General features: G+C 45.6%; 1 protein-coding gene across 1 annotated transcript in view; it reads left to right on the top strand.

Moving 5' to 3' along the window:
- Nucleotides 1-22457, top strand: part of vash2 (vasohibin 2) — a 146730-nt gene extending 124273 nt beyond the window's left edge. The window contains exon 7 of the mRNA XM_078230553.1: nucleotides 22369-22457. Coding sequence (XP_078086679.1) covers nucleotides 22369-22441 — 73 coding nt within the window. The 3' untranslated portion in view covers nucleotides 22442-22457. The remainder of the gene's footprint in view (nucleotides 1-22368) is intronic.
- Nucleotides 22458-24830: the final 2373 nt, after the last annotated feature.

Below are 24830 nucleotides of genomic sequence, written 5' to 3'. Positions count from 1 at the left end.
GAATGCCTGTGGCCCACAACCACAGCTGCAATAATTATTCCACCCACCCCCCCCAACAACTGCCCCATGAGGCTCCCACTGGGGCCTTCCCACTTGATACAGATTGGGACTGCCAGGTTGGCATGGGCATGGTGTCAACCTGGCAGTGCCAACCTATGCCACGGGGTAATGCCAGGGGGCATTTACAGGGTGCTGCTTGGCCATGTCCCTCTTCCCCAGGGGGTTATACTCACCTTTACGACCCTGGGAAGAGCCCCCACAGCAACCTGCAACCTGTGTGAACCTGCGCGGTTTGAAGATATGATGAGGGGTCAAGACACGGCGAGACGGGGGGGCGGGGGGGGGGGGGGAGGCGTGGGGGGGGAGGCGTGGGGGGGGGGGGCGGTCGTGGGGGGAAGGGGGAGGATGTTTAATGATATTCAAATGCATGCCAAAGCAGGTTCACGCCTGTTATATAGGGATTTGAAGTTTTGAGTAAATCTTACCCTGGTCTCTGGCAATTCTCAAGAATAGCCAATAACTTCAAAAATAGCTGGCTTTGTGTTTTACTTTAAAACTAAAAATTGCAATTCCATCTACTGAGGTTCTTGGAATCTTTTTCAAAAGTCTCAGACATATTGCTTTTAGGAGAGGATTGATTGTTTGGTCAGCGCTTATTAAATAATGATCCAAAATTAATGTCTGTTTTATGCTTTTACCGTACCAGTTTATATTAAAGTTAACTTGTTGGAACTTTTCATGAACAAATTGAATTGGTAAAAAGCCACTGTCAAAATTTGGTTTGCATCAAATTAGTAGGTTTATTCATAAAATGACATTCAAGTAAAATTGATGGCTAAATCCCAATGGTCGTCAGCTTTCTTTGACAACTAAGATATTTTTGCGAAAGCTCTTTCTTTTTGGGAGAGTGTTGTTTGGTCATATCAAAGGGATTTTGCCTTCTATCATTTTGTTTATGTCTTTTAGAAATAGGCTGGGCAAAATCGATTATAATCGAGGTAATTATGAAGGAAAGCCCCAGGGAGTTTCTCAACCTCCAGCTGCCTCTTTATTTGTCCCAGTACATGTTGCATCTTGTTAAAATAGGCGAGCCAAGTGCCTACCAGTGGGGAGGTTCAACTCCCATCTACCAGGGTTCAATGTGTACTCACGAGTTTTGATGTCTATATCTGAACATTATATCATGTTTGAGATCAAGAATGAGAGGACACAGGTTTAGGGCAGAATTTTATGGCCATTCACACCGGCAGGATGTTTAGGTCCCGCTGCAGTGAACGGAGATTTGGCTGAGTGCCAAATTCTCCATCCTCATTTACAATGGGGTGCGAATGGCTGGAAAATTCCGCCCTTAGTGATTTGCAAAAGAAGCAAATGCGATGTGAGAGAATCTTTCTCACACAGCAAGTGGTTCAGGTCTAGAATGCGTTGTCTTCAATCGAGGCATTCAAGAGGGCATTAGATGAATACCAGAATAGAGACAATTGCTGGAATTCTACTGCCCCGCCCGCCATGCGAATCATAGCGGGCAAGGGGCGGACAATGGGAAGGTCCATTGACCTCGGGCGGGATTCTCCAGTCTCGGGTCAAGCGAGGCCGTAAGATCCCGCCCAATGTTCAGGGGTACAGGGAAAAGGCAGTGGAATTGCACTCAGCCATGATGCTCATTAGGAGAGCCACTGCAGACAGGATGGGCCAAATGGCCGCCTTCTGTGCTGTAATAATTCTGTGACTGGGCTGAATGGCTGAAGGTATTTTTGTGGCCTAATATTTTGACTTTCTAATGCAGCTGTTATTGTCAACTCTGTACTCGCCAGTCATTTTGTCCTCGTATTGCGACATGTCAGCTCAAAACAACCTGTACTGGGACAGTACCCTAACCAATGCCAGCTTGGCAATGTCGCTGGGAGTCAAATATTAGGACCCAGGAATGTATGGCATCTGTGACCTTTTTGATCAGGCAGGAGGGAGTGGGACCCAAAAGATGGAAAATCGCGGACCATTTGAAAACCTTCATGCACATTTACAAACAATGCCATGATGTGTTCTTCTACTTTAAACAATAAAATCAATGTTTTCAGCCAGCCGGGCAGGGAATGAGGTCGGGGAGAGGGAGGGAGAGGGAGGAAGTGTAGAGGGTGGGGAGGCAGAGTCCTGTGGCAGGGTCTGGTCTGGATCTTTAAAACAATGAATATTAAAAGGGAGAAGCCTGGACTGTCCTGGCCAAACCAGGATGCCTGCCCACCTACTCCCCTCCGGCTCCATGGCTGGGGCCTGTAACCACCCAGCAGCCAGTCTCCCTATCAACCTGTCTGGCCGCGGCTGGGAGACAGAGACACAAAATGGAATGGGGGCCTGCTGTTAAATTTGGCAGGGACTGAGGGAGACCCCTTCCAGCTTTCCTGTCTTCCAAAAGGCCTCAGCTGCCTCCATCCAGCTGCTCCCTCACCACCTCTCTGTTTCTAACAGTGCCAGTGTTTCAGATCAATGTCCTTTCATCAGGATTGGAATAATTTGTTCGCAAGACCTTGCGAGACAATTTAGAACAATGAATATTCACAAGCTGAAGCACTTTTAATGACAGGATTGAAACACGGACAGCTTGAACACATGAAATTTTCTTTAGTTCCAAAGGTTTGAAATGAAATCCTTGCCTATTTAAACAATGAATGTACTGATCTCTATTATCCAGTAGGAACATGTAATAAGAGTGCTCATCTGCATGTTAATTGATATTGGCCTGCCCAGCCAAATGTACATTCCTTTCGGAAGTGAGTAGCAGATACAAAACTCCCCCTGTGGGTGCCATGTTCAATGACAACCCAACTAATAACCACCACTAAACTAACGGACAGAAACACTTCTCTTTTGTCTAATCTGGCAATATTTTGATGATGATTAGATATGAATAAAAGGCTGTTGCTGTTTCATCCCAATCCTGATGCAAGGTTATGAATATACTGCATTCCTGCAATCTTAATACGATTAACAAGGCTAAAAGTAGAATAATCTGATTAGGTATTTTGCACAAGCAGTTTCCTCTCAGACGAACATAACAAGAGACATGAGATTGACAAATATTCCTTAATGATTCCTGGTTTACTGACTGAGGCTAAACTGTAGAGAAATAAGGAACATTGAGCGTGAATTCTAATTCGATAGAATCCGGGTCGGGAGCTGGTTGTCAGTGGATTGTAACACACAACATGCTCACTATTTAATATTCTGTTCACCGACATTCATGCATCCAATAGGGCGGCACTGTGGTTAGCACTGCTGCCTCACAGCGCCAGGGACCCGGGTTCAATTCCCGGCTTGGATCACTCTCTGTGTGGAGTTTGCACATTCTTCCCGTGTCTGTGTGGGTTTCCTCCGGGTGCTCCGGATTCCACGCACAGTCCAAAGATGTGCAGGTTAGGTGGATCGGCAGTGCTAAATTGCCCCTTTATGACAGAGGGACTAACTAGGGTAAATGCATAGGGTTATGGGGACAGGGCCTGGGTGGGATTGTGGTCGGTGCAGACTCGATGGGCCAAATGGCCTCCTCCTGCACTGTAGGATTCAATGATTCAATTTATTATTATTTTTTATTATTCATTCATGGGCGTTGCTGTTGGCTGGCATTTATTGCCCATCCCTAGTTGCCTGAAGATAGTTGAGAGTCAGCTACATTGCTGTGGCTCTGGAGTCACATGTAGGTCAGACTGGGTAAAGTCGGCAGATTTCCTTCCCTAAAGGACTTTAGGGATTTTCACAGTGACATCATTGCAGTGTAAGCCTGTTTGTGACACTAATAAATAAACTTTAATCTAGCAAACCAGATGGGTTTTTCCAACAATCGACAATGGTTTTATGGTCATCAGTAGATTCTTAATTCCAGATTTTTTTTATTGAATTCAAATTCCACCATCTGCAGTGGCGGGATTTAAACCCAGAACATAGCTGCATTTCTGGATTAATAGTTTACTGATAATACCACGAGGCCATTGCCTTTGTTCACAATATTGGAGTTCTCCAGAACATATTCTCCTATTATTTTTCACAGTGAAAGATGTGTCACAGTTACTTTGCTCATGCCTTTAATTAAATTCAATTAAACATTCCATTGAAATAGGAGATGGTCGGTGCAGATGTCGAGGTGGTCTTTGGGGGGAATTTTACCATTTTGAGTCTAAGTGCCGGATCTGGGCGTCAAATAGATCCGTGCCCGGAATCCTCTTTCCAGCACGCCCATTCGCGTTTTGCCGGCTCCGGCCCGATCTGCGCTGTGTGCGGGGCTTAGCGCTGGTGGACCGATCAGAGCTCTGAACTGCGCATGCGCAGTTAAAAAAAAATCTGACAGAGCGCCCGGGCGCGAAAAAAAAAGCAGAAAGCGGAGAGAGCGGCTCTCTGACGTTCATCCTCTGGTCGGGGGGGGGGGAGCGGGAGGGAGGGGGGCATTGGGGGGGTGGGAGGGGAGGGGAGGGAGTGTGGCCGATCATCCCCTGCGGGGGGAGGGAGGGGGGGGTGGAGAGGGGGTGTGATGTATCATCCCCTGGGAGGGGGGGGGGGGTGTGACGTATCATCCTCTGGTCAGGGGGGTTCCGCTGCGTGTCTGCGGCCGATCCCTCCTGGCACCATCACTGGTTCACTACCAGCCACAGCCATCTCTCCCGCTCTCTCACACCTGCAGGGAAGAGTAATCTGTGGCTGGCAGTGAACCAGTGCCAGGAGGGATCGGCCGCAGACAGGCAGCGGAACCCCCCCCCGACCAGAGGATGAGACATCACACCCCCTCCCCTCCCAACCCCCAGGGGATGACACGTTACACCCCCTCCCCTCCCACCCCCCAGAGGATGAGACGTCACACACCCTCTCCACACCTTCCCCCCCCCTCCCCCCACCAGGGGATGATCGGTCACAACCCCTCCCCTCCCACCCCCCCCAGGGGATGATCGGTCACACCCCCTCCCCACCCCCCCCTCCACCCCCAGGGGATGAGACGTCACACCCCCTCTCCTCCTCTCACCCCTCCCCCCCCCCGGGGATGATCAGTCGCACCCCCTCCCCTCCCACCCCCCCCCAGGAGATGAGACGTCACACACCCTCTCCTCCTCCCACCCCCCTCCCGCCCCGACCAGAGGATGACCTGGGTCAGAGAGCCGTTGCAGTCTCTGACCCCGCTCTTCGGAGGCTGCAGCGGCGACTTCAGACTTTTATTTTGCAGGTTGGTAACAGCGCGGACGCGGATCGGGCCAGAAGATGGTAAAGTGGGATTTGGCGGTAAAGTTGGGCGCGCGGTTCATTAAGTTGATTTAAATGCATGCAAATGCATTTAAATCATCGGGCCGCCCGATTCAGGCGCAGGCCGGACCCGCGCCCAAATCGGGTGTTGGTAAAGACGCGATCTGCTCGGATTCAGGTGCAGATCACGTTAAAGGCCCGGCGCCCTACTTTACCGCGATTTTGTGCCCGAAAACGGGCGCGAAGTTTTGGTAAAATCAGGCCCTTTGATGCTGAAACGGATACAGGTTACTTCAGAATGGGAGCACAGAATTGAGATACAGCACTGTGCAAGGTACAATCCACTCAAGCATACATGTGAACTCAACCAGCACTGGACAAAGTTGGTGCCAGGATATATTGTATTGTTTGAGTGAATTACAATATTAAATATTCAAATCGAGTAATAAACACTCGATTTAGGTCAGAAGCTTGGATTAAAGAAGCCCTAGCTGGATTCTCCCAGCACCGTGGAAACAGTATTAGAAGTGGAGGTGGCTGGGAAAATAGTGGGGTGCCATATCAGGACAACTCCCTGACGTATCCCTTCTGCAGGGCTCTTTCCCAGGAGAAGGCTATGAACTGTCATTTGCCTACTCCATGGAGGTGGGCATCCACTTAGGACAATTTATTCCTCCTGTAGCAGCCATTTTGAACAGTTGCAGGTATTTTTCCTACATTGGAACAAACACCAAACCCTGTCATGTCCTGAGGCTGCTGGCTCAAACAACATGGCCTCCGCCGGGCTAAGGGAATGGATCCCAACTGCCTCAGTGAAGGGCCTTTTGGAGCGGGTTTCCCTCCATTCCAATGTCCCTAAGCACTTTGGAAGTGCAACCCTTCTATGTTAGCAGCAAGGGCGCCTCCTTATTGGTACGCCCTCGTAATCTCTGGCCTACCACAGCAGTGTCCACCTCTCCTGGTGTGATTGCCGAGGTTCCAGAGCTTCCGGCATTCCAATTGGACCTACAGCGTTGGGGGCCTGAGAATGTAGGGTCTGCCGATTGAGGGGCTGCCTGCCGAAAGATTGTGCCACGGCTTTGCTGCCAGCAAAGTGGGCCCGGGGCCCTCCATTCAGTCTCACGTCAGGATCCCAAAGCCTGCAGGAAAATCCAGCACCCTATTTCTTGTAAGATTAATAGGGATCCACATTTTTAACAAAGTAAACCCGCTTGATCATGCAGACATCTTATGGCTTGGTTTGTAGAACCTGTAAGCCAGATGCTCTGGGTTCAAGTCCCACTCCAGGACTTGTTGGGTGTGGAAAGAACATTCATGATGTGGTTCAAAAGGTTGACAGTCAATCAGCTAATCAATCCCAAAAAGTGCATGTGAAGATACAAAACAATCCTGTTAAGGTTTATACCACAATAGAGAACCAAAATTGGAAGTATAGAAGAGATCTAAAGAATGGCCTAAGAGAGGTAAAGCAAGACTATGAGCGGGATTTTCTGGCCAAGTTCGCCCAAAACCGGAAAATCCCACCTGAGGTCAACGGATCTTTGCATGGTCTGCCCCCCCGCCTGCTACGATTCCCATAGCGGGCAGGATGGGACAACTCTCCCTATGGAAATAAATTGGCAGCTAAAAAAGATGAACACAAAAGTTTTTTTTAATCAACACATCGTTAAAGAGTGGTCAAAGGAAAGAAGGGACTCATTAGGAACCAAATAGGAAATCTCCTTGTGCACGGGGAAGCATGGCTAAGGTACTAAACTAGTACTTGACATGTCTTCACCAGCAGAGAGGATGCTGCTAATGTCACAGTAAAGGGGGAAACAGGAACCATATGGAATACCTCCCTCTCCCAGTGCAGATGGGATGCATCATAACTTACTGAGGGAATTAAGAGTGGAAATTATAAGGGACTTTGGTCACAGACTGCCAACCCTCCCTGAATATGGGAGCCCTGCCAGAGCACTGGAAAGTTGCAAATGTTATAACCATGTTCTATAATGGCGGAGCGATAAGGCTGAAAATTACAGGCTGGTCAGCATAACATCGGTGGGAACATCAAAAGGGAATTAAGTTGTTGTGCTGAATATTACTGCCTCACCCCCACCTCCGTCTGCTCCCCCAGCCCCCCAGCAGAAGCAAATTTGACACTGAGCCAGCCCACTGCACAGAGGCCTGTCTCACATGGAGCCTGTAGCTGCATATGGCCTCTCTAACAGCCATAAAGGGCTGCCGTCAGGCTAAACAAGGCCAGTGTGGGACTTTCGCCCCAACCACAGGAGCTTATGGGTGATCGGATTGGCTGGCAGCTCCATCAGTCCCAGCAGTGCCAAGAGCATGTTAGTGGGCACAACCGTGACTGGGGGAGCCTAGGGATCCCCAGTAACAGATAAGTCCGGGACCTTGGACAGGGTGGGGTTGATTAGATCAGGGAGGGGTGGGGGGTTGGAAGGTTGGGTTTAAGGCTACAGGTGGGTAGGAAAAAAGGGTGGTTATTATCTCAGTAGGTGCAGCCCCCCAATTGGCAAAGGGCAGCCCTCAAAGAGAGAAACCACCCCCTTCCTTTGTGAAGAACTTGTTTTAACATATCAGGCTGCCACCCCTGTCTGATTGCCCATGCCAAATGTTTAATGGCACGGGCAGCAAATTATTCAGGTCAACTAGTCTGGGAACAAGCCAATTGTGAATTATTCATTTAAATTTGGTGGACGGGCTGCCAATTTTGGCACCTGCCCTGTATTATGGGAATGAGCTCGATGGTACGTGGGAAGGTGGTGCGGTGGGTACCTGCCCCTCCTGTCAGCAACATGCCTGGTGGGGCATGTAAAATACAGCCCGTTATCTGAAACGGAGGAATGTGCTGTGTACGTGAATTGCTCATGAGGAGAGCTGGTGCAGGATGGGCCAAATGGCCTCCTGCACTGTAACAATTGTGTGATTCTGAGCTTGCAGCCAAAATGGCCAAGAATGCCCATATCATTGGTGCTGATTTTCATATAGAACGCACATGAAGAGGCAGAGTGAGGAGAGAGATTGGATTGCCTGTGGTTCTGATGCCACCACCTACCCCCACCCCACTCCACCCCCTGGGGTTTCTTGGCTCCCCTCTACATGTGCGTTTCCATTTTGGTGTTGCTTTCCTGAGGCCAATGTTGTGTAAATCGCCCTGATAGCTGATAGGCAGCTAACTGTAACCAGTGAAAATGACAGCAGTCTCACTTCAGCTGGCAGCAGCTTATCTCCTGCAGGGAACTAGAACTCTGCTTGTGGTCATTTGTTGTTCTGCTACTCGTCTGGTTTCATTACCACATTATCGCCAAAGCTGGAGCTGCAACCAATGAGAAGGGAATGATAAAACTCATCCATCACCCAACCATTTGCCAAAACTGGAAATGTTACAGCTGCTCCCATTCGGGATCAATTTCAGTTCAATTTAGATGTGAGGGTGAGAAAGGATTTGTTACACAGCATTTATTCTGGTCTAGCTTCTGAGCAAATCACAGTATATGGGTGGCACGGTGGCACAGTGGCTAGCACTGCTGCCTCGCAGCACCAGGGACCGGGGTTCGATTACCGACTTGGGTCACTGTCTGTATGGAGTTTGCACATTCTCCCCGTGTCTGCATGGGTTTCCTCCCACAGTCTGAAAGACGTGCTGGTTAGGTGCATTGGCCATGCTAAATTCTCCCTCAGTGTACCCAAACAGGTGCCGGAGTGTGGCGACTAGGGGATTTTCACAGTAACTTCATTGCAGTGTTAATGTAAGCCGACTTGTGGCACTAATAAATAAATTTTAAAGTACAGTCTGCTGCAGGCAGCTGAAGATCAGGAGAATGGTAAATGAGATTTTTCACTGAAGCATCTTGGCCTCTTCGACGCTCCTTTTTCCGCTGTGGATTCATGCAGCATCATGGATCACTGAGAGACATTTTCAGAGTAGATTGGAAAATAGTCAGTTATTTGGAAAGGCTTTCAGTGCAGAGAATTCTCCTGGTTTTGGCAGAGGAACAGGTTTGCAGAAGAGGAAGGAATTTTGTTATCTCTGCTTCCAGGAATTGGCCTTTCCGATAAGATGTTGCCATACAGCGAAACATCTGTTGTAGTTTAATTTCCTGTTTGGTTGTATTTTTTAACGGTTAGATTATTGGATTGTTCAATGCAGAAGGATGGTTATGCCCCTTCATATTTAAGTACCTCTGCTACTGAGCTACTGACCTTGGTAACAGCATTGTATTCTAAGTCAGGAGTTAGTGTGGTAGTGGAGAGTCATGCTGACAGTGGGAAGTGTATAGATGGTTGCTGTTGCTGCTGTATGCCACTATCTGCATGTGGGCTGAGTGACAGCAATGTTGTTTTCACATTATTGGGCTGTGCAGATTTTCTCAGACATCTGGGGAAAGCTCAAGGCCAAGAATAAGGTATATAAGATGATAAAAAGTATGGATAAAGTAGAAGTGGAGCGGGTACTTCCTCTTGTGGGACATTCTAGGACGAGAGGTCATAGCCTTAAGGTAAGGGGTAGCAAATTTAAAACAGAGTTGAGGAGAAACTACTTCTCCCACAGGGTTGTGAATCTGTGGAATTCGCTACCACAAAGTGCAGTGGATGCTGGGACAGTGAGTAAATTTAAGGAGGAGTTAGACAGATTTTTGTTTGGTATTGGGTTGAAGGGTAATGGGGAGAAGGCAGGAAAATGGGGATGAAGAGCATATCAGCCATGATCGAATGGCGGAGCAGATTCGATGGGCCAAATGGCCTAATTCTGCTCCTATATCTTATGAACTTATAAACAATATTCTTCTACGTTTGTTCACCGGAGCTTCACATTGTGAGTGATGTGAATTCATGAGCATTGGTACCCAAGTATATTATAAAACTGCTTCTGCTTGAAGGGGCACTGTGTTATAACAGGCCCAGGAAAGGGCTACAGCTGGAAACAACTTGGCATTTGTCCATTTACCATTTGCCTGGATTAAAACGTGTTGGCAGCAAAATGCCTATTGTGTTGATGTGTTGCAAGGCTGAAAGATAAATTTCCAAACCTTCCACCCAGCTTTGTTTAGGGAGGAGATTAGACATTGTTTCATGGGATCAAAGGAAATTAAGTTTCAAAATGTATCACTATTTCTAATACTGATCGAGAACAGATCACGTACATGTAAGTGGAGTGAAATAACTATTCTGTTCTATCAACTTTACAATCTAAACCTTATTATGTGTGAACCTTTCTGGTAAACAATCAGTGAAAGCCATTCACACCAACCTGTCGGCTTTCAGAGACATATGAGTCTTTCGTTTAAACAAATAATGTTTAAGAAAAAGTGTTACAAGAATTTTAATTATGAGTTCATGCTAATAAAAATAGTGCTTTTATGTCCACTCGAAATGGGTTAGAGAGAACTATTAGATTTAAATGCAATTTACTCCAGTGCTCAAAGTATATGGAAACAGCAAATCTATTTATAAAGGAGTCCTTCTGGTTTTTGCTATAATCTCACCATCACTGCATTGCAGATTGGCAAACAGCAGCTGCAGACGTTCACTCCTCAAACTTGTGGAAGACATAGTGTGACTATGCTGTGGTCAGGAAGTGTGGGGGGGAGGGGGCAATAAACTTTTACAGTTTGTGTGAATGGTGCTGTTCATGCTGATCTTCCATTACCTGCTGTCCAGCACCTATAGAGAACGCAAGCACATGCTTCCCATTTGGTCACGGGTCAATTAATGACTATCCTGCTAAGGTGGAGGGTGACTTTGGGTCAAAATGACTCCAAAATGCTGCATTTGGTGATGAACCAAACTAGTTGCCCATGTCAAATCCGTAACCTAAGACTGAACCCAGACAGGTTCACGGTGCCTCAGAAAAGTGCTATTATTTGTCTACCAGCCTGGCTCGTTCATCGGAGCTGGAAGGTGGCTATCACTGGGGGGGTTAGGATTCTTCCCACTCACTTCCAGATAAGTTTGGATGTTAAAGTCCGAAGGATTACGGTGGACCTGGTGGACACACAGACAGAGGCTTATTGATATTGTGTTCTGGTAAGCAATGCAGTTTTAAGTGATTAACCTTCAGCACTGCCCTGTGTATGCTTGGGGGTACCTCAAGCCTCTGCTCTGGACCGTAGCTGTCTGGACTGAGGTAAATGGGATGTATCTTTGTGGGGAAGGAGTGTACACTTCATATTGGGCAAAGAATCCCTAAACGTAGATTTCTTAATGGCTTGAATTGGAGACTCTTAAATATGGTATTTGTTTTCACACGTGTCAAACATACAGCTGATCAAAAAGAAAATGTGACAGGCAGAATCTGCATTGGCTACATTTGTTGAATGTCCAGCATGTTATTTCCATTACACGAATAAAAATGTCTTTGCAATGATGGCCTTGTTTTCCTTTGTTAGCTGACAGTGTTTGTTGTACAGAGGCCAAGGCGGGGGTTCTCAGTTGAAGATCCCACTCTCCATCCAGAACATTTCAATATGAAGGAATCGTATTGGATTTGAAACGTTGGGCGGGATTTTCCAGCCATGCTTGCACCAAAGCTGGAAAATCCCGCCCGAGGTCAACGGACCTTTGCATGGTTTCCCCCCCCCCCACCTCCCCCCCCCCCACCCCCCAACCGCCTTCCCACCGCCCCCCCCCCCCCCCCCCCCCCCCCACACACACCACCTCCCCACGCTTACTACGATTCCCATGGCGGGCAGGATGGGAAAATTCGGCTTGTTAACTCTGTTTCTCGCTCCACAGATACTGCCACATCTGCTGAGTTTTCCCAGCATTTTCTGTTTTTATTTTCATATGGTTACCTTCCACAACACAAGATCAGTCGGGCTAGCGAGAGTTCTGGTAGTGAAGGCAGGGTTTTCTGGAAGATGATTTGGAGTAAGTGCAATAAGCAATTTTTTTCACCCTTCTCACCTCAGGATGCTCAGACTAATCGTAGCGTCTTAATTTACTAGTCAGGTCCTCACTGGATTAACCAACAAAACCTTCAGAGCGACTGCAACTCCCAAGTCCGAAATCACTCTGTTCACTTCAGCTTTAGTTGAAAAAAAACTGCAGTTCAAAATTTAAACCTGATGAGGTAAAAGGGAACAATTATATCTTCTGCCATCCTTTAATGTAAGGTTCAGTAGACAGGTCGCACACAATGCATAAGGAGTGACTGCAGCAGTTAAATGAAACATTCAGAAAGCAGTTGAGGATGATAATGTGGACGCTATAACATGCCTGACCTGAGCAATTAACCCTGGGGACCATGTGCAGTCATCTGTGTTGTTCTTCAGGAACTGAACAGTCCCAGAATTGGAACACCCAAGGCATGAGGAGACAAAAAGTGTGAACTTTTATTCTACTGACTTGTTAACTTTCTCTCGGGAGTCAAGTGATTTTCTAATGGCTGCGCATTAGCAAACTGAGTCACCTTCTCTGATTCAGTATTGCCTCAAGTTCAGTGTTATAATACAGCTCACCATGGATGTCAGGATTTGCTCAAATTTTTTATTTTTTTATATACTTTTCCAATTCAATCAAATCAAGTCCAATTCAGAGTCTCAACAAGTTGAGACATTTCCGATCCAAGCTGACAAGACAGGGCCTACACTCCTGTCTTGGGCCTGATCTGCATGAGCCAAGCTGATTGGAGGAGGGGGAGGTTTCCTCCTCCAAGGCTTGATCTCATTTGCATCTTAGCCAAAAGGTCGGGATGCCGCTTTTAAAAATTGCTTCATGTGAATATGAAGCTTAAATGTAACCTAATGACCTCGACCAAGCGCAGCATCCAATCCATACTACACTTGATCTTAGCCAAAAGGCCGAGAAGCAGGATTTGCTCAAATTAACAAAGGACAGATAGCAGTTACATCACTTCAGGAAACAAGTGCTGTAATTCAAAGCGAGGGCTGTACTGCCTCTGGTCACATGACAGCGTTAGTATGCCAGCACTCCTGGGCTTGGAACTGTTATTTCTTCTGGTTCTCCCTAGGGCAGCGCCATTGCTGTAATTATTTTGTTTATATATATACATAGTCTTCAAAATACTTTCACTGAATTATGCCAGTTGATTTTCTTCTCTTTGTCAATATTTCTAGTCATGTCATCATAAATTTCAGGGAATAATGCTCCTTTGAAATTTTCTTGTTTTAAGTAAACAAAAAATGACGATAAAAAAGTCTTTATTACATTCTTTGCCATTATCCCCTCGCCAGGAACTAAGGGCTGGATTTTAGCATGTGGGAAATCTGGAAATGGAGTACAAGTCAGTGACCTTTTAACTCCGCCATTCCATTATCATTCTACCTTTGGGTTTCTTGTCCAGTTACTATTAGTGGGCGTGATGATGACTTGCATGACATGGTTTCAACTCCATTATTTAAAGGTACAAGCCATACATGCATGTTGAAATATTTGGAGTTACCATGAAGGGTTTTAGTATGAAGTCAATAGAGGCAAAGGCTGTGCCGCGCTTCACCAACTTCTCCCTGGATATGCTGATGGGGGTTGTAAGGACCCAGACCCTTATAATGGGAGGAAGTAGCCTGCTGCTTTCACAAAGAGGGGTGGTTGGAGGTCACCCAAGAGCTTAGGAGCAGGAGCATGGAGCTCCTGGATCCAATACAGGAAATGTTACAATGTCCCATGCAGGGCAGGAAAGGTGAGCATGATGGCACATCCTGAATACGTATAACCCAGGCTCCAAACCCACTCTGGCACAGGACTGCTCACATCAGCTTACCTTACAGCTGCACCCATTCCCCCCTATGTCTGTGTAGTTCCTCACACCCCTATCTATCTATCCACCACTAACATGCACCCTCATCCTTATGTGATGTCATGTCTATTCCTCATAAGTCCCCTCCATAAATGCTCTCCATCCATCCATTCAACACATACCAGTACTCTCATTCATAGACCTCTCCTTTCCCTCCTTGCAGGGGAACACAAAGAAAAGGCTGAGACGTGAATGTGGCCCTTCTCAAATCTTTCAATTAACAAAGTGGGTGGTGTGCTGGAGATCAGTTGAGTCTCGGTGTACCTGGCTGATGGATGTGGGAAAATGAGAGCCTCCCAGCTCTGGTGCGGCCGCACTTGGAGTACTGTGTGCAGTTCTGGTCCCCACATTACAGGAAGGATGTGGAGGCTTTGGAGAGGGTGCAGAGGAGGTTTACCAGGATGTTGCCTGGTATGGAGGGGAGATCCTATGAGGAGAGGCTGAGGGATTTGGGATTGTTTTCGCTGGAAAGGCGGCGGCTAAGAGGGGATCTTATTGAAACATATAAGATGATTAGAGGTTTAGATAGGGTGGATAGTGATAGCCTTTTTCCTCTGATGGAAAAATCCAGCACGAGGGGGCATGGCTTTAAATTGAGGGGGGGTAGTTATAGAACCGATGTCAGGGGTAGGTTCTTTACCCAGAGGGTGGTGAGGGATTGGAATGCCCTGCCAGCATCAGTAGTAAATGCGCCTAGTTTGGGGGCGTTTAAGAGATCCGTAGATAGGTTCATGGACGAAAAGAAATTGGTTTAGGTTGGAGGGTCACAGTTTTTTTTTTAACTGGTCGGTGCAACATCGTGGGCCGAAGGGCCTGTTCTGCGCTGTAATGTTCTATGTTCTATGTTCCCAGTTAGCTGGTGACAGAAATAAAATCAGACAGCCACATGGCAGTCAATGGTCAGTAATGTTGACTTGGTGTCAACAGCGACTGAAATATGATTATGTGCCTATTGGTAACTATGCATTCTTTCCTTGACAGTTGTCATTCATGTCATTTATCTTCCCAAGGACCTTCTCATGTCCATCAGTCAGTGGGTTGAGGTCACCTGCCTTGACAACAACTTCTCAGAGGACGTCACTCACTTCACCTTTACACCATTATGGGACTGATGCAGACCATGCACCAGCTCAGATACTTACACTGGTGGCAGCAGTTACCAATGTAGCTGGGTTCTCACTCAGTGGGCCCGATTTTACCAAACTTTACCAAACTTTCGCGCCCGTTTTCGGGCGCACAATCATGGTAAAGTTGGGCGTCGGGCCTAAAACACGGTCCAGACCCGACCCAAGGCCAATCGCGCCTTTACCAACGGCCAATCTGGGCGCCGATCCGGCGCACGCCAGAATCGGCCAGTGGGCCGATTTAAATGCATTTGCATGTGGGGGGGGGGGAACTGACGTCTCTTCCCTGAGGGGGGGGGTGGGGTGGGGGGGGGGGGAGGATGTGATGTCTCTTCCCTGGGGGGGGGGGGGGGGGATATGACGTCTCTTCCCTGAGGGGGGGTTAGGGGGGGATGTGATGTCTCTGCCCCTGGGGGGGGGGGGGGAGGGGGAGGTGGGCAGAGACATCACATCCCCCCCACCCCCCCCTCAGGGAAGAGACATCACATTCCCCCCCCATACCCCTGCCCCCACCCGCCACCCCCCCCAACCAGGGAAAGTCAAAGGCAGCGCAGACGGCAGTGCTGTCAGCGCTGCCTTTGACTTTTGCGTTCGGGCGCGCTGAGTGCTGTCGGCCCCGAACTGCGCATGCGCAGGTCGGTGCTCCGATAGATGCAAATGCGCTAGGCCCCGCCCACTGGACGTATGGGGGCGCTGGAGCGCGGCTGCCGGGCGCTGGTCTGATTTATGACCGCACCCGGCACTTAGAGCCGATTTGGTAAAATCGGTCCCAGTGACTTGCACTGAACAAGTGAGCAAGAGTAGATGGCGAAGCCAGGGACAGCAGCCAAAGCCATGCACTCCTATAGGTTAAAATTCAGCCCTAGATCTCTGCATACTGGTCAGATCTTTGACTTGATTTATTATCATCGCATGTATTAGGGTACAGTGGGAAGTATTGTTTCTTGCGAGCTATACAGATGAAACATACCATTCATAGAGTATATCGGAGGGAAGGAAAGGAGAAGGGGCAGAATACAGTGTTACAGTCATAGCTAAGGTGTAGAGAAAGATCAGCTTAATATAAGGTAGAGCCATTCAAAAGTCTGAAGGCAGCAGGGAAGAAGCTGTTCTTGAGTCGATTGATACGTGATCTCAGACTTTTATATCTTTTTCCCAACAGAAGAAGGTGGAAGAGACTATGGTATGTTGCGGTGCGTGCAGTCCTTGATCTAGTGAAGACAAATTGTTACGACCGAGGAATAAAAAAAGGGGTAGAAGTTATTCTCAGTTATTACATTTGTTGTTAAAATTTATAAGATAGGCCTTTAAGCATTTGCTTAAAGTTAAACTTTGTTCCTTCCTCATTGATGATGTAGGTGACAGTGTCGACGTGCAGAGTTTCAAGCAGATAAAACTCTGAATGCAGCATGCTGAATAAATCCTCTCTGGTTAATTGGTTCTGAGGTCCTTCCTGGGGAAGGAGCCCATAACAGAAAACTGCTATTAAAATATCAAAGAATTAGAACCAAAACTTTTGACCAACTTTAAGGCACGACAAGAGACAAAATATGACAGAATCATTTTAGTTCGGGCCTAGTAGTGAACTGGACTAAATTCCATATAACAGTGAAAGGAGCACACTAGCCCCAAAGAATAGCCAGATCTCATTTCCATCAATTTTATCAGTGACCTACCTGAACACAGCCAGCTCCAGGGTCCAGGTAGGTGGTGAGAAAGGATTGGGACTTGACTGAGGGTACGGGGAAAATGGGGAAGTCTGTGCTAAGAGAGTCCTAACGTTTCCCTGTCAGTCTGGCAGAAGCACACCTGCTCCTCATGGCTCACAAGGAAAGCTGAAATGATATTTTAAATTTACCTGCCTATTGATGTCTTCTGGCCCACACTCATCGGGGCCTATCCGAGGGTGACAACTGTGGTTAAATGTATTCCTGGAGGTTTCATCACATGACCTGCCCCCCCCATGCTCCAGCCATTAGGCCAAGAACACATCCATCTGTGTGATACGTTGCTTTCCTACGTCAATTGGAAGCAAAAATTCACATTACCAAATTGGATGATGCTTAACTCTCAGTTCAAAACAGTAGGTTAGCACTGAGACTTGGAAGGTAGCAGTGGAACCAGGGCAGATAAATGTTGGCACTCATTTTAACTGACCCAACATCACCCTGCCCCCGGCACATGTATCCCAGCTTTAGGTAGGCAAGGGACTCACCTGATGAAGGAGCAGCGCTCCCAAAGCTCGTGATTCCAAATAAACCTGTTGGACTTTAAGCTGCTGTTGTGAGACTTCTTTCTTAGGTAGTCAAGGCTTTTGACAGGCTTGACGTTCTCCTGATCTCATGAAATACAGATCACATGAGGATGTAGCTGACAGTGGAAATCTTAGGGAAGTTCCACTGTGAAGTTTCATAAACGTTGTGTCAATAATCATTGTGGAAAATGAGGTGAGTGCAGACTGCTGGGTACATAATAGAACCATTTTGTAATCTAGGCATTTAAAATCTTGAGGCAAACTGATCGTCAATTTTAAACTTCTTTAAAAAGGGCTTTCTGTACTTATTTAATTTAATGATTCTTTGTTTGTTGCTCTCATCAGATAGGTTGCATGCAACATGTATGTTGTAGTGTCAGGTGTCAAATAAATAGGCATATAGGATTCTGCAAACAAAGCTCTCTTTCCAATGTTGTACATAGGCAAGTCTCATAAATATGCAAGATACTGAACAAAATGACCAAACATTTGTGGAAAATGTCTTACTTAAGGCCCAAGCAATGAAAAGACCACAGTCACTCCGATCTCAAAAGCTGCCAATAAAATTAGACTCAATGCAGGTATGATTTTATGTAAACTAAGAGATCTCTGCATAATGTGCTTGCAATGCCTAAAGAGTACTTCAGACACTCCAATTTAATGGGTACTGTTTGGAATATCCCTTCCCGTGTTCTTCCTTTTTAGCTATAACAGGGTGGGTGCCTTTGCTTGCTTGCAATTATTGCTGACTCAAGCGCAGGGTTCATTATCAGCGCTAAGCAATCCCAGAAGGCCTATTGATCTGAGTGAAGACAAATTGATTATGCTTGCCTGCCCTCCAAACATAGCAGGTCAATTGTAAGGCATTTTAAAAGTATGTGATTCTAATGCTTTATCTTGCAGTTTAATAATTGTTAATATTTTTGAAAGGGGCTATTTGAAGAATTTTGTGGCCTTTCTGAGGGACTTTGAAAGATTTCACGAAAGCCATCAAATTGTAAAGCTATTTTTAATTTGTGGGTACTCGGGAATGCCGGAAAACTGCTGAGCGGGTTAGATTTCACTTCTTATTTCAATTTAAGTTATTCATGTGGCGTGACTGTCGTGTTGCAGTTTTTGTGCTCACCAATGGGTTGGGCCCTAATTGTAGCTCGTACCCAGGGTCCTAAATTCGGAACCTTAGTTAATTCACTGACCATTAATGTCAAGCTTTGCCCACCACTGACTGCACACCTGTTACTGCTGGTGAGCCATTGGACTTTATGCTCCTGTTGGTATTTGATTTAACACTTTGGGTTGACCACCGCAATGCAAACCATTGCCTTACAAGGTTGAAAGTTGCCCTTGAAGGGCATTCGATGTAGATGGGTCCATTATAGTGATTGCTGCTTGCTTATGCTTTGTCTGGAAAAGTTAATGGCATCTTATTAATGTCAACTCGATTTATCATCATTCTGAGTGAGCATTTACATCTGGAAAGGCCTCAAGTCTTGAATGCGACAGACTAGCACTCTACTTTGCGGGGTCTGTAGTTGGGCGAGGGTTTATTTCCTTTTGATTTTCATTTTGGAAATGTGGTTCAAGTTTCTCCTTTCTGGCCAGGTATCTCTTTATCTTCACCGCTAGCTCGATCCACAGCTTTAGGCTGGTGTGGTCTACCTGATTTCAGAAGGAGCTTAGATTTTAAACAGATGGATCATACTGGCTGTTTGTAGCGATCTGGAGGAATCTCCAAGTTCATTCTTTTATAGAGTAAAGCCCTGTGCTGCTTAACAGGATGTTTACAACAAATGGGTTGGACACTGATACGAGGTAAAGATTGTTCCGAATTGTAGTCCAAATTCCTCAGACATTTCCCACTTTTATTTTTGCGTTTGTTTATTTTGTTTGAAATTCCACTCCCAGCACAATGATTTTTGTCAAATAATAGCGCTGCTAGTTAATATGGGTCTCAGTGTTAAATCTGAGTTCAAAATTGTTCAAAAATAGTCAAAGAACTTTGTATTTATCCTTCACTAATAACTACAAATAATGATTGTATAGATGATATAATTAAAAATGATACCAAATTTCTGTAAAACAGTCCAACCGTATTTAAATACTTTAAACCAAAGGATATCAAAAAATGAAGAGCAAACCTGCCATCCATTAGATTACAAAGGTTCCTGCGTACGTGTGAAAGGCTCATAACTGACGTACAACAGCTGTGAACACGTCTGCTTAGGTTTCCATAGCTCCTAATTGTCTGGTATTTTCTTTCATGTCTGTGTGTGTCTATTTTAAATGCATTTTGTTATTCAAACATGACTGCATTGAGAATTAAACTTTATATCCATGGACTAAACCTAAAGCTGGCAAATTAATCTTTGTTGCCTACAGCACAGCAATGTATTGTATGGGCACTAGAGGCTCTGTTATGGGATCAATTTGTGGGGAGGAGGTGGCATAATGGTATTGTCACTGGACTAGTAATGCTCTGGGGACCTGGGTTCGAATCCCACCATGGCAGATGGTGAAATTTGAATTAAATGAAAATGTGGAATTAAAAGTCTAGTGATGACCATGAAACCATTATTGATTGTTGTAAAAATGCATCTGGTTCACTCATCCCCTTCCGGGAAGGAAATCTGTTGTCCTTACCTGGTCTGACCTATATATGACTCCAGATCCATAGCAATATGGTTGACTCTTATGGGTAATATGTGTTGGCCCAGCCAGAGATATCCACATCCCATGAATGAATAAACAAAAATCTGGTGCATGGGCTGTGTTTGAATATGGTCCCATGCATTAGATCCAACGCAGGCCCTAGTTTTATGTAATCTAAGGGATCGCTCCATAATGTTCTTGTAGTTCCTGAAGAGTGCTGCAGACATTCAGTAGCCAAGTGAAATGAACCTCCCTCCTGTATCTTGGTCTTTTAGCTTTACCAAGGTGGATATCTTGCTTGCAACTATTTGTCAGCTTCCTTGGTGGTTACCTGTTGACGTGAATCTGTTTTAACTGCTTTGCAAGAGATAAATTTGGACAGCATCCTAAAGCTAGACCCTAGCTGTCTCTGTGCCTTGTTTCTTGCACCTGTTAACATTTTCCACCAGTTTCCCATTAAGGAGAGCCACCACCCCTTTAAGCCCTAGTTATTTTGCACCCCTCAGCTTTGGGTAATCTTTGTGTATGGGGCTAAAGATAGACAAGTCTCCTGGTCCTGATGGAATGCATCCCAGGGTACTAAAAGAGATGGCGGGAGAAATATCAAATGCACTAGTGGTAATTTACCAAAATTCACTGGACTCTGGGGTGGTTCCCGCAGATTAGAAAACAGCAAATGTGACGCCACTGTTTAAAAAAGGAGGTAGACAAAAGGCAGGTAACTATAGGCTGGTTAGCTTAACTTCTGTCGTAGGGAAAATGCTTGAATCTATCATCAAGGAAGAAATAGCAAGACATCTGGATATAAATTGTTCCATTGGTAAGACGCAGCATGGGTTCATGAAGAGCAGGTCATGTTTGACTAATTTTGTAGAATGTTTTGAGGACATTACATGTGCAGTGGACAATGGGGAACCTGTGGATGTGGTGTATCTGGATTTCCAGAAGGCATTTGACAAGTGCCTCACCAAAGACTGCTACATAAGATAAAGGTGCACAGTGTTATGGGTAATGTATTAGCATGGATAGAGGATTGGTCAACTAACAGAAAGCAAAGAGTGGGGGTAAATGGGTGTTTTTCTGGTTGGCGATCAGTGACTAGTGGTGTGCCTCAGGGATCAGTGTTGGGACCGCAATTGTTTACGATTTACATAGATGATTTGGAGTTGGGGACCAAGTGTAGTGTGTCAAAATTTGCAGATGACACTAAGATAGGTGGAAGAGCAAAGTGTGCAGAGGATGCTGAAAGTCTGCAAAGGGATATAGATAAGCTAAGTGAGTGGGCAAGGGTCTGGCAGATGGAGTACAATGTTGGTAAATGTGAGGTCATCCATTTTGGTAGGAATAACAGCAAAATGGACTATTATTTAAATGGTAAAAAATTGCAGCTTGCTGCTGTGCAGAGGGACCTGGGTGTCCTTGTGCAGGAATCTCAAGGAGTTGGTTTGCAGGTGCAGCAGGTAATTAAGAAGGCAAATGGAATTTTGTCCTTCATTGCTAGAGGGATGGAGTTTAAAAACAGCGAGATTATGTTGCAGCTGTATAAGGTGCTGGTGAGGCCACACCTGGAGTACTGTGTACAGTTTTGGTCTCCTTACTTGACAAAGGCTATACTGACACTGGAGGGGGTGCAGAGGAGATTCACTAGGTTGATTCTGGAGTTGAGAGGGTTGGCTTATGAGGAGAGACTGAGTAGACTGGGGCTATACTCATTGGAATTCAGAAGAATGAGGGGAGATCTTATAGAAACATATAAGATTATGAAGGGAATAAATAAGATAGAAGCAGGGAAGTTGTTTCCACTGGCAGGTGAAACTAGAACTAGGGGGCATAGCCTCAAAATAAGAGGAAGCAGATTTAGGACTGAGTTGAGGAGGAACTTCTTCACACAAAGGGTTGTGAATCTGTGGAATTCCCTGCCCAGTGAAGCAGTTGAGACTACCTCATTGAATGTTTTTAAGGCAAGGATAGATAAATTTTTGAACAGTAAAGGAATTAAGGGTAATGGTGAGCGGGCAGGTAAGTGGAGCTCGAGGGGCCAGATGGCCTACTCCTGCTCCTAGTTCTTATGTTGTTATGTATTCCCAGTGAATCGTGCTCTGTGAGCAATGCTAATATTTGAAGCAGCTGAATTTGCATCATTGCACAGGCTCAGCTTCTATCTGAGCAGTGGTGCCATGTCACTGAGACCAGGCCATGTCATTATCCTCCTCATGTAGTCAAGCCAAGATTGATTTTGGTCGTAATTCTACTGAACTTTTCAAATCAATGAGTGAATGATCTGAGTTTTAATTGTGTGTTTATAGATTCTACAGTCAAATCCGATTCTTAGGCTGTTATCTTTGTTGTTCTTTCAGACCTGCAATAACAGAACGGAAGCCAGCAGAACTCAGCACACTGAATGATGTCGGATACCAGATCCGCATCTAAAGAAGCCATGGAGTGAAAATTTGTACTTTTTCACAATCTTCAACGGTGCTCTATCTTGCACTTTACCTACCAGTCACGTGTTTTAACAGATCAACATTATTTATGAAGATTTGAGTACAATTTGTTTGGATTACAGGACCTGGCAGCTCAATGAGGTGGAGCACTAATCCATTCATCTAGTTTATTTAAAACAAAATGTACAGAATTCAATTCCCCGATTGTAGCGCTGTGATTAGTATTCCCGTTATTGGTTTGCAGTTGCTGGGAGACATTACAGTGTGAGCCTCACACTTAATGGTTGAGTGAAAATCTGATGGCAGTGCTTCCTCGATGCTAAAGCAGTGGCTGACATTTCGGGGTCTGTAAATAGGAATATGTGAGTCATTTTAACGTCAAAGTAAAGCAATAGAGAACAGCTATGGGATAACGTTTACTTTCCAGGACTAGAAGTAGCCAATGAAAGAAAAGAAGCGCTCTCCAGGGCGACTGCTATTAATAATTCTCAGTGTGATTTGTGAAGTTTTTTTAACATAACCTAGGAAGAAATTAGCATTTTGAGTTATTTGCAGTGGGGGCAAATATATCAAACTGACTAGGGAGGTACTTAGTTTGACCTCTGGCCTATGTTTGGTGACCTCATTTCAGCCTGGCGCATACAGTGCGCATAATTGTCCTCCGTGTCACTTGGTCAAAATATGAGTAAATCGATTAGGTCCTACTTCTGATTGTTTGAAAGTAGGTGGGTTGTTAGGTGAAGCTTGTGATTTTTCGTGTGTTGAGTATTCTACGACAATCATTGTATATGTTTACAAATGGAGACTGGCCACTTGAGTGTGTATGTGTGCCAGAATATGAATTGGGGTGGGGAGGGGGGTGAGAAAACACGACAAATTAATAAGCTTCAGATTCTTACCAGGTGATTTCTTTTTGAAATCTTCTGTTTAATTGGTGAGGTGTTTTTGTAATTACTCTCTTGATACTTCGCAAAGATGTACGAAGGTGAGAAACCTTGTCAAGGAGATGGGAAAAGACAAAACCAAAGGCGCCAAGAATACCGATCGCCCCCGATCATTTTAACTATTCATAACCCTAAAATGGTTATTTGAGGTTAGGAAAATCTGAAGGAATTTTTTGGTCTTATAAAGGGCTTCAAAAATTAGAAATTATTTGATAGGTATGTTGTGAAAGATTTCAAGGTGTTCTGTGTGTAGTTGGGAGCTGTGTGGAGTGGGAATATGTCGGACTTTTATTGTTCTGATTCTGCAATTTCATTTTGAATTTCAAACAAATATATGATTACAATTGCGGAACATCTTCTGGCTGTAACAAACACCTCCTCATACATCCGATAGTCGGAATTGTTCAAATACTACCCATAACTCGTGATTAATAGTTATTTTCAACATCAGTCAAAGCGGTAAGGTATTCCAACAAGTTCAGGACTGAACATTCTGTGAATGGCAATCCTGGCAGTTGCACTGGGATTGCCCTCTGACCCCTGCCAAAGCTTTTGGGCTCACGAGGCAGGCAGGTCATTCGCACCAGGCTTATCTGGCACTTTGTCCATAGCCCATATATTGGAGGGAGGTGGTGGTGTAGTGGTATTGTCACTGGAGTAGTAATCCGGAGGCCCAGGGTAATGTGCTGGGGATCCAGCTTCGAATCCCATGACGGCCGAATACTTTTAATTCAATAAAATAATCTGGAATTAAAAGACAATGAAACAGTGATGTTTCTCTTAGAGAAGGAAATCTGCTGTCCTTACCTGGTCTGACTCCAGATCCACAGCAATGAGGCCCACGTCCCATGAATGAATTAAATAAAAAAGAAAACTGGGGTGCCCAACTACCCCATAGAATCCCAGACAACCCTCACTTTCTCCCAGCACTCTATGCCTTTGTCAGGTCTACATCAGATAGTAGGCCTTGTGAAGGCTGGTTTGCCTCATCTCTCTCTTAGTACATTAGAAACTCTGTGGCAGGTATTCTCAGTTTACGGAATCTCTCTCCTGGCCCATTGCTTCCTCAATAAGGAATTGTCAAGTTCTGCCTTTAAAAGCCAATGTGGAAACTGGCAGAATTACTGGTGATCTGATGCGTCTCCCCTGTTGCCTTTGCATGTCCACCGGTTCTAACAGGAGACTGGGAGAACCCCAGTGGCATTCATCTATTAGCTGAAAGCCCCCTTGCTGGCTGCTGACAAGGAACCTGATGCTTTTCAAAAGTTGAGCGAATTGGTCAACCTCTTAATGACTTTGCTCTTGAAGCAAATACAACTGATGGAATTCTGTCCTCCGGCTTGGGACTGCTTATTTTAACCCAACCCATTATCTCTCTGTCTAAAGCACATAACTGGCAGGATAGTTCCCTGGTCTGAATCAAATCACTCT

The sequence above is a fragment of the Mustelus asterias genome, chromosome 15 (genome assembly GCF_964213995.1).
Source record: "Mustelus asterias chromosome 15, sMusAst1.hap1.1, whole genome shotgun sequence".
In the NCBI taxonomy this organism is placed as follows: domain Eukaryota; kingdom Metazoa; phylum Chordata; class Chondrichthyes; order Carcharhiniformes; family Triakidae; genus Mustelus; species Mustelus asterias.
The sequence above is the reverse complement of the archived record's forward strand: the minus strand, read 5'-3'. Positions and strand labels throughout refer to the sequence as shown.